The 19,560-nt window shown below is 40.3% G+C and overlaps 1 protein-coding gene across 1 annotated transcript; it reads left to right on the top strand.

The window, feature by feature from the left end:
- The first annotated feature begins 375 nt into the window (after nt 1-375).
- inpp5ka (inositol polyphosphate-5-phosphatase Ka) lies at nt 376-17,754 on the top strand. Its single transcript, XM_080053479.1, has 13 exons — nt 376-498; nt 829-960; nt 5,708-5,812; nt 5,926-6,034; nt 7,004-7,120; nt 9,418-9,593; nt 10,966-11,077; nt 11,623-11,732; nt 13,343-13,556; nt 14,498-14,635; nt 15,174-15,257; nt 15,355-15,459; nt 15,820-17,754. The coding sequence occupies exons 2-13, from the start codon at nt 893-895 to the stop codon at nt 15,913-15,915; spliced, it is 1,434 nt and encodes a 477-aa protein (XP_079909605.1). The 5' UTR covers nt 376-498; nt 829-892; the 3' UTR covers nt 15,916-17,754.
- The last annotated feature ends 1,806 nt before the right edge of the window (nt 17,755-19,560 follow it).

The following is a 19,560-nucleotide window of genomic DNA, read 5'->3' as shown; positions in this document are numbered from 1 at the left end:
TGACTAAAATTGATTTTGACAACAACAAGCAAATATCCAGAATCGCTGATTCCAATAGAAAACATTGGCATAGTGGACGCACAGACTAAAATGCTTATTTTTTACTTGTAAAGTCATCCTCACACTTACAGCAAGTAAAAGTGGTCGTGTAAGAAACAGTGCTTTTCAGGTCAGGCACGTATAATAATGGTGATATTTAAAGAGTTAACTATTAGAAGAAGTGCATGTTGATAGATGTACAATGTATATAAATAAAAAACCGGTTTTGGGCAATGAATTTAGAGTCTAAAATGAACGTCACATTGAAGTGCTTTTATTGTGAAGGCGCGTGACAATTGTTCCGGATGCGGGGATGGACGACATCACTACTGTACTGTTTACACCACACCATGGACATATAAAGAAAGGTTTACACTGCTGCTGATGGGCAACTGTAGCTCTACGTGCCAGTGCAAGTAGAGAAACAACATAGAAACACGCACTGCCACACCATATAAGGTAGTATACGGTAGAAGACGCACTCATACAAGTTGTGTATTCGAATGTTTGATGGAAATAAGCTTGCTGTAGCTAGCTGCTCAGTGTAGAGAGCTTAACGTCATTTACATTACGACATGACAACAAGCACAACAGCGGGGAACGACGATAAAACGTTAGCTCTGCGTGCAGTTAGCTCCAACTAAAGTTGACGTTGGCAGCTAATGTAATAACCCAGCCTGTGAATTGTGTTGGAAACACTGTCAATAAGTTGTTAGCCGTGTTAGCTGACAGTGTGCTGTACTGTTTAATTTATTAGTGTATTTTCGTTTTTTTTTTGTTCATCTTCAGGCTCCGGTTGTGAATGTACCTGTGTGAGTTCTAGCGGACTCGCTTTCCGGGTGTGGAGGAAAAGATGGAGGAGAACGAGGAGCGGTCAGACCTACTCATGAGGAAGATAAACTGCGCTGGAGACAGCTTCAGGTTGGACTAGTTGTCACCGTTGTCTTTAGTCACAGCCCAAACTCACGAGCCCGTCAGCACGCTATATGCACACACTTCCTAGTTACATTGAATATTAGAAAGTCACTGCCTACCACCGTGTACAAACTAAAAACTACTCATTTAAATACAAATCCAAAGTATCATATCAAAGTCTCATATAATTTAAGATACTTTCGGTTTCTCAAGCTAATTGCATGTTTATGTTTTTCTCAAAATAATATAGTTGTGCATCCGGTTTTGAGGTGTAACCCTGCATTCCAATACCCATACTTCCTTACTATTTATTTAGTATGCCAGAAAAAGATTTAGGATGTCCCAATACATGCACGTCAATTGTAGTATGCGGAAGATACATAAATGCCCCCCTAACTTCAATAGCATTTTGGAGTATTCATCTTTATTCTCGACATAATGTAAAACAAATCTTAATTATCTGATTTTTCTCTCTCTCACGTGGCCCTAATACTCTTCTGTACTTAAGTATGTAGTGCAGTAAAAAGAAAAAGTATGTGATTTGGAACGCAGGGATATGTCTAGCAAAGCCAGACATTTTGCCAATAAGCAGTGCCATTAAGATGATCATGTCCTCTCAGGAGATACACAGCAAACGGCTACTGCACAATGAGTGGGCTTGTATGAAGTGTGTAATTAGCTAAGAGTCAGGGTTCAACATAACTTTTTTTTCCTACTGGCCCGCCGGGCCAGTGGATCCGAGTTTTACTGGCCCCTTGTATATTTTCACTGGCCCTGCACACACTTTTTTTTTCTTCATAATTTAGTGTCCATAATTATAATACCTGTATTAGAAAAATAAAGAAAGATAACCAGATCTAAAGGGAATATCTATACTGTAACAGTATAGATATTCCCTTTAGATTTTGTTATTTTTCTTTTAGTTAATTATATGAAATGTTGATATTGCTCATACACATAATATAAAACCAGGCAAACATATTGAATTAGAAGCCTACAACTGAAAGTATGTTGAAAGAGTCGGCCAGTATTTTAAAGTCCAGTAGTTTGATGGTTGTTTTTATTCTTGAATTTGGGCAGTTTAATGAAAAGTTCACCTGCAGAAGTCATGTGTGGTAGGCTGTTTTTATTACTTTCTCTATATGCATTAGGGATGTGAATGTGTCGACCGAATGACCGGTTTTCCACTTGAGCTCAAGTTGACTTTAATAATAGAATAGAAATCCGAAAATCAGTGGGTTATGCCGTTTTTTTAATGGGAGATTTCACCGTGTATGTGAGTTCACGTCTGGTCGTGAGCGTCCGGTGTGGGACCATTTTTTCAAACTATTGATAAAAAACAATGCAGTGCAAAATATGCAGCATAAGTTAAACGCTCGTCTAAGACTATGACGTTAAATCACCTTAGAAACACACAATGCCTTCGTCCGATCACAGCAGCGTTTCACCGTGTATTCTAGCCAGCGAGTGAGCCGCCGCGCAGATGAACTGTGGTTTGTGGCTAAAATAATAACCGGGGATATTCTCCCCGTTAGCGATTTCAATGGGAAAGACTTCCGCGATCTGATTGAACGTCTCGAGCCTGAAAACACAGTGCCAAACTGCGCGACTTTAGGAACTGTACAGTGAGCGGAGTCCCTCCGTTCGTTTCTGTCTACAACCGACACAATCACCGGAGACGCATTCACAGCGTTTAAATAACGCCTCTCATTTGTATTACCATTGGGGCTTGCATGCAAATACTGTAACATTACGTCGGCAGATAAAGGAAAAGCGCAGTTATCATTTTCTGCACCTCAACCTCTGCTGTGGGAAGAAAGAAAGGAGGCAAAGCAAGTCGATTGATTTGTCGACTCGCAGGCGGACGGTAGGCAGCTCTGCCAATGGAGCGAGAGTGCACCCGCTAGTTGCTCCGCCTGTCAAAACGCCCACGCATCGGTTGTCCACTGGCCTTTCATTAAAAAATATATTTTATATTAGGTTTATTATATTGAGTCTTAAATAAACACTGCTTTCATTACGACTCTCAACGCGCATTTCAATGAACCATGATGTAGTCTACAAAAAGATACTGAACTGTGATTGGCCAGTCACTGGCCCGGGCGGGACAGTGACTGACCAATCAACATGCCCTGCATATGATTTTACTGGCCCCGGGCCATCGGGCTATACGTTATGTCGAACCCTGAAGAGTGATTTTCCAAGCACCCATGGACACTGTGCTGTGCTAATATGGCTTCTTTAGACAGACAGGACATTGTCCAGGTTTGACTGTAAAAGTCTGTCTGAAAGTTTGTAACAGTGTCCTACATTATTCCTTTCTCCTTTCTCCTTACTCTTTAGCCTTGCATTTTATGTGCGAGTATTAATGTAATTTCATCTAAAGTGCAGTTCTGGGATCAGTCTCTCCAAGTTGATGCCTGATGCTAAACACAATGTTTTGCCAGTCTACAGATCTGACTGTATTCTGGCAGGCGGATTAGGGTTGCCCAACGATACCGACACCTAATGCGGATTAACTGAAAAAAAAAAACAATGTGTTGCCATCCTGCCTGAAGAAATAGCTGCAGGGTCACTCAACAACAGCTTTTTTTTTCTGCATGCATGCAAGTTGGTTTCCCAATTTATTAATAGGCCTATTGTTGAGACATTTGTATCCGAATGAGATTACAACCTAGTTTTTAGTACACAAAGGAAGAAATTGTAGACACAATGAACCGGTTCCATAATCACTCAGTTCAACTGTGAAACACCCAAATCCTTGAACCCCTGGACTCTCCTCATTTCACTCAGTGGTTTGATTTTCCTCACAAGCAGCCACCGCTTTGGACCGTTGCTCATTTGATTCTCTCAGCACAACCAAGACATACTTCAGATTGTCTTTTTATATATTGTTTGGTTGTTGTGTACAGTTTTGCCTCGGTGGAAATCAGTTCTGCTGTCGTAATTTTGTAACTTAAACACTGAGAAGACAGCTGAGACCTTCCTGCAGTCCAACCCTTTGAGTCAGAATGGATGATATGAGTAGTGTGTTGGGCCGTGTGCGCTCTGATAGCGTAACCAGCGATGCCACCACACAGTCCACGGCCAGCAAACTGCAGCTGCGCCACCGCCTCCACCAGCTCATGACCTGTGTGGACGACCTGGACCCCAGGCACACGCTGCACGACAGGGTGGTGAAGAGCCTGGATAACGCCTTCCTCCTCTGTGGAAAGAGAGCCAACAAGCCCAGGAAGGACGTGTTCAGGTTTGGGGGGAGAAATGTGTCACCTCTTGGCTTGTCATCAAAGGGTGTCAATCTTTTAGGATCCTATCTGTTCCATTCCCATTCTTGGGGTCACAATTTGATGAAAAAAAAAAAAAAAAAACGATTCTCCATCCAAAAAATGTTTCCTCAATTCAGCGCAAAGCATTGTGTGCTAAGAGGCGTGGTGGAAAATGATGGCATAAAAGCAAAATTAAAGTCCATGTCTTATCTATCTTCATTTTTGGTCTATTTTTTAATGTGAAGCTTGTAATGCATGTGATTTTTAAGGCGGTGACATTACCGGCAGCAGCAAAATCCATATATTTAAAAAAGATATTCTAATTTTCGCAAATTAAATCGCAGAAGATAGGAATCACGATTTTTGCATGCTTGGTTTTTTTCCACCACCCCTGGTATTCAGTGATTCTGTACAAGAGAAACTGTGCTCCACCTCCTCTCATTCAGTTCTCTAATATTTTCCATTTAAAGTGCTTGTTGGTGGATTTTAATTTTCTCCTGCCGGTTCGGTGAATTCCTGTACCAATGGCCAACCAAAGACACTCTTGATTGGTTGTAATTGAAAGCCCTTCAGTAGAACCTTGTCCTTTTGAAATGTCTTTCATACATTGGACTGTAAACAGCTGAGCAGAGAAGGCTTTCATTAGGTGTTGACTGGACGCACAGTGCTTTGACTTGTAACAGATTTTACACTTGGATGGTGTAACTCATCTTTGGTTATTGCAGCTAATCAAGCCCTTTGTTTGCAAAGCTCACAGTACAGTAAGTAGCCTACAGTGTGTTGTGATGTGATACAGCTAGATTTTCTATGTTATGTTTCATATTATTATGTGTGTGGGATGTCCGTCCGTCCAGGCATTATCTCATGAACGTTATGAGGGATTATATTCAAACTTTGCCCAAATGTCCATTCCGACTCGAGGGAGAACTGATTAGATGTTGAAGGTCAATGGTCACTGTGACCTCATGACCCATGAACGCAATATCTAAAGTAGATATTCCTCAACTTCTTATCTAATCTTAATACTCTCCCTCCTGTCTCCCCACACTGTCTTTTTATGTTTCTTGGACGGGATGTAACTGGTAATTTAGTTGCTTTGTACTTGTGTGACATGTGCAATGACAATATAGTCTATTCATTCATTCATTCATTCATTTAGGAGGTCAAAGGTCACTGTGACCTCGCAAAAGTTTGCACCGATGTCGACTCTACTTCAAGGATTAACTGATTTAACTTTTGAAGATCAAAGGTTACTTATGTATCGTGAGGTTACAGTGACCTTGTACCATATTGTAGCTTCCTAGGAGCTTTAACTTCTTTAAAGCATTTCTTATCACATAAAACTGAATATTTAAAAAAAAATGTTTTTTTGTCAAAACTTTTAGCTTTTTTTTTCTAAACAGAGTCCAACTTTTATTGATTGAATACGTTGATTGTTTTGTATGGAAGTGGTATAACACAACTAGGCATTCTTTCTATCTCCACAGGCTACACATGGTGACATGGAACGTAGCCACAGTTGATCCTCCAGAGGACCTGACCTCACTCCTCCACCTCAACTCCCCAAAGACCCCAGACCTCTACGTCATTGGGTAGGTGGTGCAGGGGAACGTAAGCTACTTGGTGGGGTCACTCACTGCCTTATAGAACTGGATGTAGGTCAGAGTGACTGGTTATTGTGTGTGTGTGTGTGTGTGTGTGTTAGTTTGCAGGAGGTGTACTCGGGGCCATTGCGATTCATGTCCGACACTGTGTTCGACGACCCATGGAGTCATCAGTTAATGTCCACCTTGGCGCCACGCAAATACATGAAGGTACAAAAAATAAACGTATAAATGCACAGCCATGAGCGGTGAACAATGTACTAGGTAAACACATTGATTTTACCATGTGCTTATTTTTCTCATAAGTAAGCGTGAGTCCCTGATGGCGGGATTACTCATTATTAGGGCTGTCAAGCGATTAAAAAAAAATATTCTAATTAATTACAGGCTCTGTGATTAATTAATCTAAAGTAATCGCATACATTTATGACACTTTTATGCCTGTTTGTAAACAGCTGTATAGCCTACTACAGTTTTTCTCTCTCTCTCTCTCTCTCTCTCTCTCCGTCTCTCCTAACTTCTCTCTCCTCCCCTCAGCCAGGTTTCTACATGAAATAAAATTAGGAACTAGCGCCGAATTTTCTCAAAAAAACAAGCAGACTAAATGACGACTTTCCGTCTCCCACAACAGACAGCGCTGCACTGCCACAGATGCCTATGCCGATTCATTCACCATCGTCGTACTCATAGGCAAAAATATTGACACACACACACGGGGCGGTTGTCCGTTTATGCGAGAGACGAGACAGCTAACAAACAAAATTGAGACACACGGAGGAAGATTGAGAGATACTGTTTTGAACCTACGTTGTTGCACTCACTAAATCAATAATGCACAGACACTGCGGAGAATAAAGTAAGATGTCTTCCTACCTTCATGCTCATTTGCCCGAAGCATCCCATAAACCTCGCCTCGGCCCCTTTCCCCTGCTTCTCTCTTTACTTTTCTCCCTTTCACCCGTGCGGGCCGTGTCTGCAAACTACAGGTGCAGCTGCGCACCACTTTTGCACCGGGTCAAAGGGCATTATAGAAGTGCGATTAATCTGCGTTAATTTTTTTAATCGTGTTAATTTTTCTGTTATTAATCGAAATGAACGCGTTAATTTGAAGGCCCTACTAATTATTATATTTATGTATGAATTATGTTGCGCTGTATTTAACTTGTGTGTGTGTTTCAGGTGTCGTCCATCAGAATGCAGGGTCTGCTGCTGCTCTTCTTCTCCAAACTGGAGCACGTCCCCTTCATCAGAGACATCAAGGCCACGTTCACACGCACAGGCATCTTTGGTTACTGGGTGAGATATAATCTTATGCTAATGGCTGCCAATGTAGCATCAGGCCGGCTGCAACCTCACTTATTTTCTAACTACGCATTCCCAGGTTTTTGAATTTGTTTTTATATATGAATATACTAGGGCTGGCCCGAATACCATTTTTCTGGCTTCGAATATTCGTTGGTTTTTCCGAGCGAATATTCGAATATTCGTTCCAGAAAAACACACCGTCAAAAACAACATAAAAAAAAAAAAAAAAAAAATTAAATAATTTTTTTTTTTTTTAAACGTTGATAATCCCTATATACTCCCTGGAACCGATTTTGACAGTATCTGCATATTTTGTTGAAGATTTACGCGCTCGGAGGTGAAGTAATGGATGCGCTATGACACTTAGTAATGTAATATCCTCCTAAATGAGCAATACTACTACTACTACTACAATATTACTAACTTTTATATCCAAATATAAAATTATTTGATGACATTATATTGCAGTACTAGCTTCTTGCAAAAAAAAAGTTGAGAAAAAAAAAAAAAAAATTATAAAAAAAAACGAAGCTCCGAATACTAATTTAAACTCCGAATACTAATTTTCCGAACGAGTATTCGAATATTCGAATAATTCGGGCCAGCCCTAGAATATACAGGTGTGATCTCCAGACCCAAGAGAACTGACTCAAGTGACATCACTTGGGGCAATGAATCAGACTTCTCACACTTTTTTCACATATGCAGTGGTACTCCCCTATTTCTGTAAACACGCTTTCCCTGCGTTCCAATACCCATACTTCCCTCCTATTTAGTATGCCAGAAAAAGATTTAGAATGTCCCAATACATGCACGTCAATGCTGAAAATACATAAATGCCCCACTAACTCCAACAGCATTTTGCAGTATTGATCTTTATTCTTGACATTTCTCAACATAAATCTTCCTTATTTGATTTTATTTATCTCCCGTGGCCTTAATACTCTTCTGTACTTTAGTATGTAGTGTAGTAAAAAGAAAACGTATGTGATTTGGAACGCAGGGACACTTTGATATGTAGGCCCAATCTAGATCCACCCCCTACACCCTATCCCTATCCACTATCCCTCCGTTTGCGCGTTCGCGAGGAGGGCCCGCCATATTGAGTGTCGTCCCAAACCACAGAACCTCGAGTGTGAGTGGGTTATAAAGCCCTCGATCACCGAGTCTGCATCGATAGTGGCTTAGCCCTACGTTTGACACAGGTGTCCGCCAATCAATTAAGTCCGGAATGGAGGAGCCAACTTACAAATGAGAGTTCCATGGAGTTTGTTTCCCGAATTATAAATTAAACGTTCTCTTACCTCAAACAGACATTTGATTGTTTATTTTTATGCATAGCCCTAAATGACGGAACCAGAGGGTAGCCTACAATATCGGAATTAACATGTTGTTTTACACTTGTTGATTTGATTATGCCACTTGTCTATCGTTAGTGTATTTTCAAGGCGTGGATAAAAGATAAAACGAAGCAGATGAAGAAAATGCCCACAAGTTAATAAGGGACAGTGATTATTTCCTTAAATTGTTAGTAAGATTTGTGTTACTGTTAAAGCCAATGAGGGGTAGTAATAGCGGCGGTGACGTCAGTCAGCTGGAGCGCATGACTTTTCTTATTTATGACCACCCTTGCAGTGCATTATAATTTATGCACGCTAATTAACTGCCGCGATTCGCGGGTCGAAATGGCAGATTAACGTATCATGACAAGTGGAATACATGCTTTAGCAGACTATTGTTCTTTTCCCTGGTTTTGTATGCTGCTGTGCATGTAAACTAAAAGGATAATTAAACAGCGGATCACCCACCCGTTTTCTCCACTACAGACTGAGCTGGTAAAATTAAGAATATGCAGTTACAAAATGTTTAACAAAAAATAAATTATGCAGCCAAAAAATCATGGGAGTGAGTTTGTTTTTATTCAATACTACATTTACTCTCACATGCGTAGCTTATGAATGTAAAGATCGTTTCAGGTCAAATATAAAAGTGGTGGAATTTTATTGTAGGGTGAGAAATAAAGACTTAACAGTTAACTAGTGTCTCCAGGTTTCTTCCTGTTTCCGTCTGACAGAGGCGAGGGCTTGCCAAAGCCGCGCCGTTGTTATACCCTCCCCTTAATGATCGAGTGGCACTCCACAGCCGCGAGGGTGACTCCACAGCGAGTCACACTCGCTCACGGAGTGGGAGTGCATAGGGAGTCATTTGGGAAAGGGCCGTAAACATCGGCACACTTCCCCTTTCTCAACTGGCACTTCCTCTTGTCTCATATCCTGTTTGTCTCCCAGGGCAACAAGGGGGGCGTGTCCATCCGTCTGTCATTCTACGGCCACATGCTCTGTTTCCTCAACTGTCACCTGGCCGCTCACATGAACTACGCCTCGGAGAGAGTGGATGAGTTTGAGTACATCATGGACACGCAGACCTTTGAGTGTAAAAAGGCTCCCAAAATTCTTGACCACAGGTGAGTAGACACAAACACCATTCAGTTTACTACAGCAGGGGCCTCATTTATAACGGTGTGCGTAGAAACCATCCTAAAACATTGCGTCCGCACAAAGCCAAAAAGGTGCTGCGCAAAAAAAAATTCAGATTTATAAAACTGTGCGGCGCACAGTTGCACGCAATCTTCCCTTTATAAATACCCACCTGCGGTGAATTGTGCGCAGACGATCTCCACCCCGTGTCCTCCCACTTCACCTCCCAGTTTCATCCCACAATCTACCATACATGGCGAATGCTAAATAGCTCCTGAATATGATGACGCACTTAATAAGCACGGAATTTTGACTGACATGAGGAAAAAAGGGAGGCAACGCGGCCGCAAAGAAAGCGACTGTGAAGGAAGAAAGCCTGTGACGTCGTGCATGTGCTGAAGAAACTGGCACACACATACACACCCGCGTGCTTATCACATATCATGATTGGCACAGTCGTTGTAGTCTTTGTAAAGCAGTTTCGCCCAACTTTGTACTGTATGAAATATCACGTATTAGCGTAGGCCTACCTGTAGTCTTATATGTAGGCCTATATAAAATATGGTGTGACAAGTGAAATAATGCCTATAGTCAATTCGAGAGAATTGTTTATCTCCCGTGAGATCCACACATTTCCAACAACGTCAGATTAGGCTATAGTTATATCTTCCAGGGTGAATTGTTATGGGAAAGAGATGCGTGTAATGATTTGCTAAATTCATAACATGATTTTATCTAACGAAATTACAGTTTTAATTAATATCTGTTGGGCTTAACTTTGTACAAAACTACTTTTTACACACCTCTTAAAATTTGCTCTCCCGCTGGCCACTTACGGAAACACCTCCCGACATATAGGATATTATTATAAAGTAGCGCTATAAGATTCAACTTATAAAATATAACCAAAGCATGTAGACCTAGGCTACTTGATAAGTAATTCAAACTACATCACAACTGCATGCCATAGACTACAGTAGCCATATATTCACAACTATAGGTAAGCTTATATATTTTATTGACTAAATATATTGGGTGCCAAGCATAATTTGTCTGTGTTTTTCTGATGACTGAGCTTTATTTCGTGGTGTTGCCATTGAGTGTCGCTGATTCCCCGAGTCAGGAAAACCTTGCGTTAGGCTCTACGCATGGTCGAAGGTTGGCGTAGGAATACGCACACTTCTCCGCAAATAATGTCTTTATAAATACCAACGTTTGCCACCGCACATTTTCCCGCAAATTTCTTCCTGTCTACGCAAGGTTTTTGTGCGCCGCAAGCTTTATAAATGAGGCCCCAGGTGTTTTTTAAGAACATGACAGCTGACACATCCATCTTCTCCCCCCCCTGTCTGGGTCCAGCCTGGTCTTCTGGTTTGGAGATCTCAACTTCAGAATTCAGGACCACGGCATGCACTTTGTCCGCAACTGTCTCAACGAGCAAACCTACAACCTGCTGTGGAGCAAAGACCAGGTTTGACACTTTAAGGAATAGTTCAATAGCTTGAGCTTTTTTTTTGCCTCACTCTCCGGCTCAAGAAAAGTCAACAGAAACCGTTCCTGTCACTGCATGAATTTTTGATATAGAAATGGGCAAAGGTCGCTCATCAAGGTTAGCTTAGCTCAAACACCGGTGGTCAAGGGGAACAGGTCAAAAGATAATCTTTACAACATCACTAAACCCTCCTGGTTTCTTTCCAGTATGTATCCCAACAAGCACACAGGAGAGGGAGGCAAAAAGCTAAAAATGTTGTTATTCCTTTAAAGAACGATACAGCAAAATTCACTCCTGTTCATATGAGGGCTCAGCACAGCACCTGCTTACTTTGATTGTTCTTGTGTGTGTGTGTGTGTGTGTGTGTGTGTGTGTGTGTGTGTGTGTGTGTGTGTGTGTGTGTGTGTGTGTGTGTGTGTGTGTGTGTGTGTGTGTGTGTGTGTGTGTGTGTGTGTGTGTGTGTGTGTGTGTGTGTGTGTGTGTGTGTGTGTGTGTGTGTGTGTGTGTGTGTGCGTGGTTCTCAGTTGACCATGATGAAGAAGAAAGAAGCGATGCTCCAGGAGTTTGAGGAAGGGCCTCTGGACTTCCCGCCCACGTACAAGTTTGACTTGAACTCAAATACATATGACAGCAGGTAAAAGTTTACAACTGTTATACATCCCCACACTCAATCCATCTAATCTGATAAATGACATTTTCTTTCCAGCACTTGCCTCTTTAAATGTGTATTTGTATTTGATCTCCTTTCATCTTCACAGGCTCTACAGGACATGGTTTGGCTTTAAGTAAGAGTTCAAAACCCATTTGTGTCCACATCTCCCTTTTTAATATACCATGTCTCCCCTTTGTGTCATTCACTTAACTTGCACTTCACCGTTAGCATAAATGCTACTTTTAACAAGATGCTTAAAGTAGTCTCCTCTTTTTGAATGCATTGTCGTAACTTTAAACAAACATGGTGGTGGAATTGAGGGTATTTTTGGGAAGAAAGGCACATTGTCTCAAAGAAAAGAAAAGATTGAGATGCTAGTTCATTTGACAGACCTGTTGTTGTTCAAGGTACCCTGTGGAGTTTTTTTCTTACCACTATATGCTATATTATACAGCAATGTTACTATGGTCAGGCACCTGTTCTTGTGTCATTATTGCATGCACGAGAAAGCAGGCAATGTGCAGTTTCCCTCAGACAGCTTCATGTTATTTTACTGATGGATAGTTGAGGGAGGTAAGAAACAAAGAAATGTGACAGCCAAATGCAGGGACTTCTAGCTAGCAAACATGGATGTAAACAATGCAACAAAAAAGGACAGTACAGATGTTTAATGAGAAATAAAAAAGACACATGAATGCATATTGTTTTGTTTATGAGTAAATATACAATCTTCCACAGGGTACTATTTAAAGGGTATACTATCAGTAGTCCATACTAACCCACATTTAACCTCCAGTGTGTAATACCAGCATACTTTTTTCAGAGCTTGAATCTAAAAATGCCTGTGTGTTTGTGAACCTCTCTGGGTCCTAGAACAGTTGCTGTGTAGACACTAACATGCATGGCCAGAGGTAATACAGGCCTCTTGTCTCTGAATAATTCAATATGTGTGTGTTGGATTACTGGATATTACACTAGCTCACAACAGACACTGTAAAGGTCCCTCAAAATCTGCATTGGACAAGTGTTCACTTCATCATTGTATAGTATTTGCCGGACTGCTGCATGTTAAGGTACTGATGTGATAAGTCAGCATTGAAAATGGACAAATACAAATAATTTCTTACCATGAATAGCTTACAGTAGCTAACAGTTCCAACAGCTTTCCCTGTGACAAATATCAACGTGTAATACATACCTGTATCCTGCAGTAGGACAATGTGAAGGCCCTAAAGTAAATACATCCAAGAGCCAGAATTAGACCTAGTCCACGACAGTTAATGAAATGAGAACGGCCACTAACTTACATCTGCTCACATGGACACATGAAAATTAAAATAAACTTCTAATTTTGTTAAATTATCAAGTGGATCAGTCGTTAATTTAAAAAAAACTTCAACATTCTTGGCCAAGGCCACTGTGAAAAGGACACTGTACATTGTTTTGTGTCAATTGAATACTTTGACATTTATTAAAATTTTTATCCAAGCCAACCATGCACCTCCCAGCATCCTTGGTTGTTTCTATAGAACGTTGACTCTTTATCTCCTCACTAAAGCCTTCCTCTCTGCTCTCACTCTCTCTGTGTGCAGTGGTAAGAAGCGTAAGCCCGCCTGGACCGACCGCATTCTGTGGCGTCTGCGGCCCAGAGCCCCGCCCCCAGACCAGCAGGCGGACAACGGGATTGGTGGAGAGGAGGCGGAGGGGGAGGAGTTCCCTCTGAAGATCAGCCAGGACTCTTACAGCAGCGACATGGAGTACAGCGTCAGCGACCACAAGCCTGTCATAGCCATCTTCACACTGGAGGTGAAAGTCAAGATTCAACATGGTTTATTTGTCATCAGCAGCAGTCATTGGCAATGCAGTTCTTAAGCCTCATGGCTCCTCAACAATGCAATATATAGAAGAAGAACATGTATAATAGAGACACACAAGTGAAAAGAGCAACACGTGAGACACAAATAAACACAACAATAATTTTGCTGTTTTCACAGGATTTTTCAGCAATACCAAACAAGTTAACAACCACCAGTCTGTTACAAATGTCTTATTTTTGTGTCTCTAGCCATGGTTTCTTTTGGTTTTCATAATATTGTACTCAACACAGTACTTTCTGAGGTCCTAAAACACTTCAGCAATAAATCAACCAGGCTCATATATTGGTCAATATTTGGTTAATTGGAGATATTTTGGTAAATGTTTATTTCAATTAAGAAACAAGAAATTGAAGCACAGAAATGTATTATTATTCTTATTATTATTATTATTCTTCTTATTATTATTATTATTATTATTATTTTATTTTTAATCAGTGGTTCCATTACATAGTTTGTCCACCAGAGGGAACTGACTGTATGTCTCTTTCTCCCAAATATCAATGATTTGATCAGCTCCATACAACATAATCTGACAGTGTAAATAACAGGTCAGACCGGTGTTAAACCAAGTGATGTAAACCATTTTATCTGGAGGTCATACCTAATAATGAGTGCACCTGACATGATGGGAATAATCCCTCATTGCCTAGAAGAACATTGGTTTCAATGACAGACAGTACCATAGGTCCAAGTAAAAAATCAGCAAGGTGGATGTTCAAATAGACAGTTGAAGCGATAAATCTGTTTATTTTTTCTCTTCTAAATATGTTTGGCTAATCCCAAGGTTAAAAAAAAAAAAACTCTATATATGGGACTGTGTGTGTATAATGTATAAATTGTAATGTTTGTTTCTTGCCCTGTGTGTGCCAGCTGAAGAAGATGTATGGGAGTCCTCTGGTGCGTCTGCAGGCAGAGGGAGACTGGAGTGCAGACATAGACTCCATGGTTCTCTACAGCCCTCTGCAGCCCTTCCCCTCCAGTGCATGGGACTGGATCGGACTCTATAAGGTTGGCTTAACCACACTGCTCACCACTGGCTACTGAAATGTGATGATGATGAAGTAGGGATGGGACCAATCCAATCACATGTCGGTATCGGGCTTGGTATGGCTGAAATCTTATTGGATATCGGACAGCTCCCATTCACATATAGATCGAATTTACATAGACTGTTTATACATTTGTTTTATTTTAACCATGAAAGAAAATGTTATTCTGAGAGTAGTGGGACCATGTGTGAGCATAAGTAAAAAAGAATTTAGCAATTAAATAGGTGATTTCTGATCCGTATTCAAACCGTTCAAAGCAGTTCAGATAAACTTTTATGATTTTTTTTGTAATGTTTTACATTTTTAAATTAGAAGTGCTGTGTTGCTTAAGCCTTCCAAACCTTACACATAACATCAACAGCAACAAAGACATGTATAATAATTATGATATCGGACAGTATCAGTATCGGCCGATATCCAATACCCAGACTGAAAAATGGTGGATCTTTAAGTTTCAAGTGTGCCAATCCCAGAATGTTTGTGTGTGAACAATTCAGGTTGGATTCACCAGTGTGACGGACTACCTCACCTACACCTGGGTGAAAGACGACCAAGTGGCCTTCAATGAAGAAGTCATACAGGTAGTAAAATCATGCCAAAGACTTAAGACATGTTATTTATTCTATCCAATATCTGGAGAAAAAACTGATGATATAAATGCGTCTTCTGTTTTCATAGGTTTATGTCGGTAAGGAGGAGATCCCTGTGCGGGGAGGAGAGTGCGTGCTTTGCTATTTCAGTAGTACACTGCAGTGTATCATTGGGATTAGTGAACCATTCAAGGTGAGTTACAGTTGCGATATAAAACTATTCAACCATAATAATAATGTTGAGACTGCAGAAGTCATTAAAAGTGGCCTTTGGTGTGGGAGAAACCATTGTGATATTAGTTATATTGATCTATTTGAATGGTTGTTGATTTATTTTGTTTATTGCGAGCATCTTAAAGTTCCTACATTTTACCAATAAACCTCATTTGCAATGGGGGGGTTGAATAGTTTTGATTACAGCTGTATGAGCAGATACCAACATCTATTGACTAATACGCATCTAAACTTGACATTGATTAAATAAGTCAAGACAGTTGAGTGGATATGCCTGGAAGTATAGTCACCAGTGTGGATCTATCTTTCCCCCCTTTAGGTCCATGAGTCCAAGGTGGCCATTGAGGAAGGCTTGGTGCCCGAGAGGCTCAACGGACTGGAGAAAAGCATAGCAAGTCTAGAGCTCTCCACCTGATCTGTCAGGAGTCACACATGTGCTTTGATGTAGAGATGGATTGCCTGAACAGCAACAGGGCTTTTTTTTCCTACTGTGAATCCTATAGGAGCAGCTTTTGAAGGCCACTACCTATTTCTACTGTTTAAACCTCTCCACTACTCTCTCTTATGCTACCAGTGTGGCTATAAGCTGCTCACACTTCAATGTTCTCCTACATAAAATAACCAGAATTTAAAGGTCTGACTTGAAGATCAAAAACTATGCGCAATCATTTATCAACCGATTTCAAATCTGTGAAGAAGATTCTTGGCCTCACATTAAAGTCCCCTGACCTCAAACAAGCTAACTCCATATTATATTGCGTATGAGATAAGAGATAGCATTGTAGAATATGATGAAATGATTTTGATTGGATGTTGCGTGGTTGGTTACTCAGGAAATGGGAGGTGACACAGGTTGGACTACTGATAAAATAGAAAGGTCATGTATGTTGTATGTGGGTGCAAGTAAGCTCTCTGTTGTAAGGCTGGGTTAAGGATCGAAATATTTGTGTACCCTCTGTTTTCATTTTATAGTTTCTCCCACAGCTTCCTTGGTGGGTCTAAAAAGAAAAGCTGGAACCCCCAATAGTTAAGTTTGGCTTCACATTACAATGATGAAAAGGGAATCACTAAAATGGGCCGACCTCACCGGACCTTTTTTTTATTTTTTTTGTACTGGACACAACGGTCACATTAGTTTATTCAAAAAGAATCTGTTCTTTTAGCAGTTAAAAAAAAGGAGTACATCAGTGTTCACTCCTCACTTATCAAACATGAAGCCATTGGTGTTTATTTAATATATTTAGAGATATTCTCCACAGGTTTATTTCAGTCAGACTTTAGAATAAACAAGTGCTCCTTGTTCAGGGGATAATGAAGATACAATAGTCAAAGAGTGGCTCAATAAGCTCTCGCAGACATAAAATAGTGAAGATAATAAAGGCCAACATTCACAGTGTACAGTATGGGCTAAAGTACTAGTTAAGTGCAGAGTAAAACCTTTAAGGCAGAAATAAAGAGAAACTCAAATTTCCACTCTGATCTTTTATTGAATTTTTTTATCTTAGATTATTTATTATTGGCAGAACATTTTTATTTTAAAAATATGCAGAGAAATATCTTAATCGGTGTGTGCTGTCCTAAAAGCAATGCCGCAGTTGTGTTAGCTCAATGTTTTGTATGGTATTTTTGAAGTATTTATAGGGCTTACTTGGAAACATAGCTATATAATTTTGACTTGTTCTGCTTTACCTTAGCCCACTAGCACCTTGCAGTTTGAGTATACTATGAGTTCTCCTTCATTACTGATAGTTCTGAAGCAAAATGGGGGAAACAAAGATAAGTTCCACTGTTTATTGTTAATGCATAAGTATGTATAGGTGTTCATCTTGTTATAATTAGTGTGTACTGAAAATAATGTCAAATAGTTTTTAGACAATACAGATTCAGCAAGTGCCTTTTGAGATGATTATTGCTTTACATTTAGTGTAGCTACTGTACAATGCTGCTCTTTGTGATACAGTGTGTATCTTTAACATTCATCAGATGGTTTATCAGAAGTTGACATGATTTTCTTGGCCTGTTCCTATTCCTCTTGATTTTAAATATATCGCTTACCAACATGGAGATCTTTCATAGCGAATGTTATTGTTATTGGCTTGCTGGAATCAATTATATCAGCCAGTTTGTTACTGTTTTTATTTTTTATTTTGAACTAAAAATGTGACTTCTTTTCTCCAATAGCAAGGATATTTAATGTACTGTAACAGATGACCAACACATTTGTCAATGCACATATTAAATAAATCTCACGTCATTCTTTGTCTGATCTATTCTTGATAAAGTTGCCTAAGCTAGATATGATATTCCGTGCTGTCGTTTCTATAATCGTCCTGTTCAGTGGCGTGCACAGGTAGACACCAAGTGGTGCCTGAGCACCTGCCCTTTACCCCCTGGACCAATCAAGTGCCCTTACATTGTTTACCTATGGAGATCAGGGGCCTAACGAAGACTTCAAAGAGACAAGGAGCTTCGGGATAAGGGATTATTTAAAAAAATCCCGAAGCAGACTGTTTTTTTTCAAACATGTACATTTTTTCTTTCTGCTTTTTGGTAATTCTATGTCTCCCAATTATTCCAGAAAATTGTTCTAAATAGCCCACATTTTTTTCTCAAAGTGCACCAGATTGATGAATTTTACTTTAAGGTTACTTGTACAAAATCCCCCCCTGGCCTAATGACTTTTAATACCCAGCCACACATAGCCTACAGTTCTTCTCACAGGAATTTGGGTGACTGTGTTTGGGACCCTGGACCTTCTAGGGGGGTCCGGGGGAATGCTCCCCCGGAAGAAAAATGTGAACCTTTTAAAATGATTTGGTCATTCACCGATAGAATATAGTGTGCCCTTTTTTTGCACTGAGCACCTGCCCCCCAAAATGTCTGTGCACGCCACTGGTCCTGTTTTCTGTAATAATTTTTAATTATTTATTTGTATTGATTGGTAGAAGTGAAGGCACTTTTTTCGTGTCTAATGAAAACGTTTATTCTTTCCCACAGTGGTAGAGGGGACTCAGGCTCTGTAAACATGGTCTAAAATAGTAAAGATCAATATGATATCAAAGTTTGGTGTCTCAATACGCTTTTACAAAAAATATGAATGACATTAATGTTCATAAATATTATAAAACTTAGTTGAAAAAAATTGCTTTTGTAGCCTACTACTGTCTCGACCAGGCCAGGTAGGCTACCTACTCCGGACTGTGTGCTCAGCTCCCAGGCTCATGTATGAATCAGTCAGTCTCCATGGCAACAGTCATGGAATGCTTGGGCAGAGAACTGAAGAGTGTCCCGCATTCTAAAACGTAATTTTTGTAGCTGTCAACAAATTGAAATGACAATATTTTTATGGATTGACAAATGTGCCTAAACTCTTTTCAGATACTAGCATTCAGATTACTCCCCAAATAGCATAGAAGGGTTTAGTGCACAGCATTTGGGGTGCCAGGGCCTGTGTGGCGAATATCGATCTGACAAGTCAAGTGAAGCTTTACTGACGTCAGCGTCAGAACTGACTGTATCATGCGTTGCCATAGTAACCATTTGTTTTGTTACATTTCACCTCGAGCGAGAAGCCGAAGACGTGAAAAGTAATTGACTACTCTTGGGGTTTTCAGTCGCACGGAACAAGGTATGGTTACAGACAATACTTTTAATAATTTTACTGCAATATGACTGTTTGTGTCAGAGTTTTGTTGCTAGTGAGAAACGACACGTCTCTCCTGTATCGGTTACGACGCTAGTGTCTTTGGTGTTGACGGTAACGCTAGGGCCCGTGGATTTTTGAACTTATTATTTTTTATCTTATGAACGACAACTCGTAAAAAAATGCAACATGTAGTAGACCACATAGGTCCTAACTTAATAAATAACTAACATAACCACCTCAATTATACAAATGTAGGCTAAAAAGAAAGCATATTCCTTAAAAACAAAATAAAAATGTAGCCATCCAAAGTGTCCTCGCACTTGAGTCCATACTGATGTACCAAGGGGGCACTCTGCGCTTTGGAGTGATAGGCATTGCCGGAAGACAATATAGGGAGGGACGATGGCGAAAAGG

This window comes from Ammodytes marinus (assembly GCF_949987685.1).
Source record: "Ammodytes marinus genome assembly, chromosome: 3".
NCBI lineage: Eukaryota > Metazoa > Chordata > Actinopteri > Uranoscopiformes > Ammodytidae > Ammodytes > Ammodytes marinus.
This window is presented reverse-complemented; position numbering and strand designations above follow the sequence as displayed.

Excerpts from the sequence above, each read along its gene's own strand:
- inpp5ka (XM_080053479.1), top strand. The coding sequence starts at position 893 with ATGGAGGAGAACGAGGAGCGGTCAGACCTACTCATGAGGAAGATAAAC. Across the intron at positions 7,121-9,417 it reads CAGGCATCTTTGGTTACTGG|GGCAACAAGGGGGGCGTGTC; the intron begins GTGAGATATAAT and ends TTTGTCTCCCAG. Across the intron at positions 9,594-10,965 it reads CCCAAAATTCTTGACCACAG|CCTGGTCTTCTGGTTTGGAG; the intron begins GTGAGTAGACAC and ends GTCTGGGTCCAG.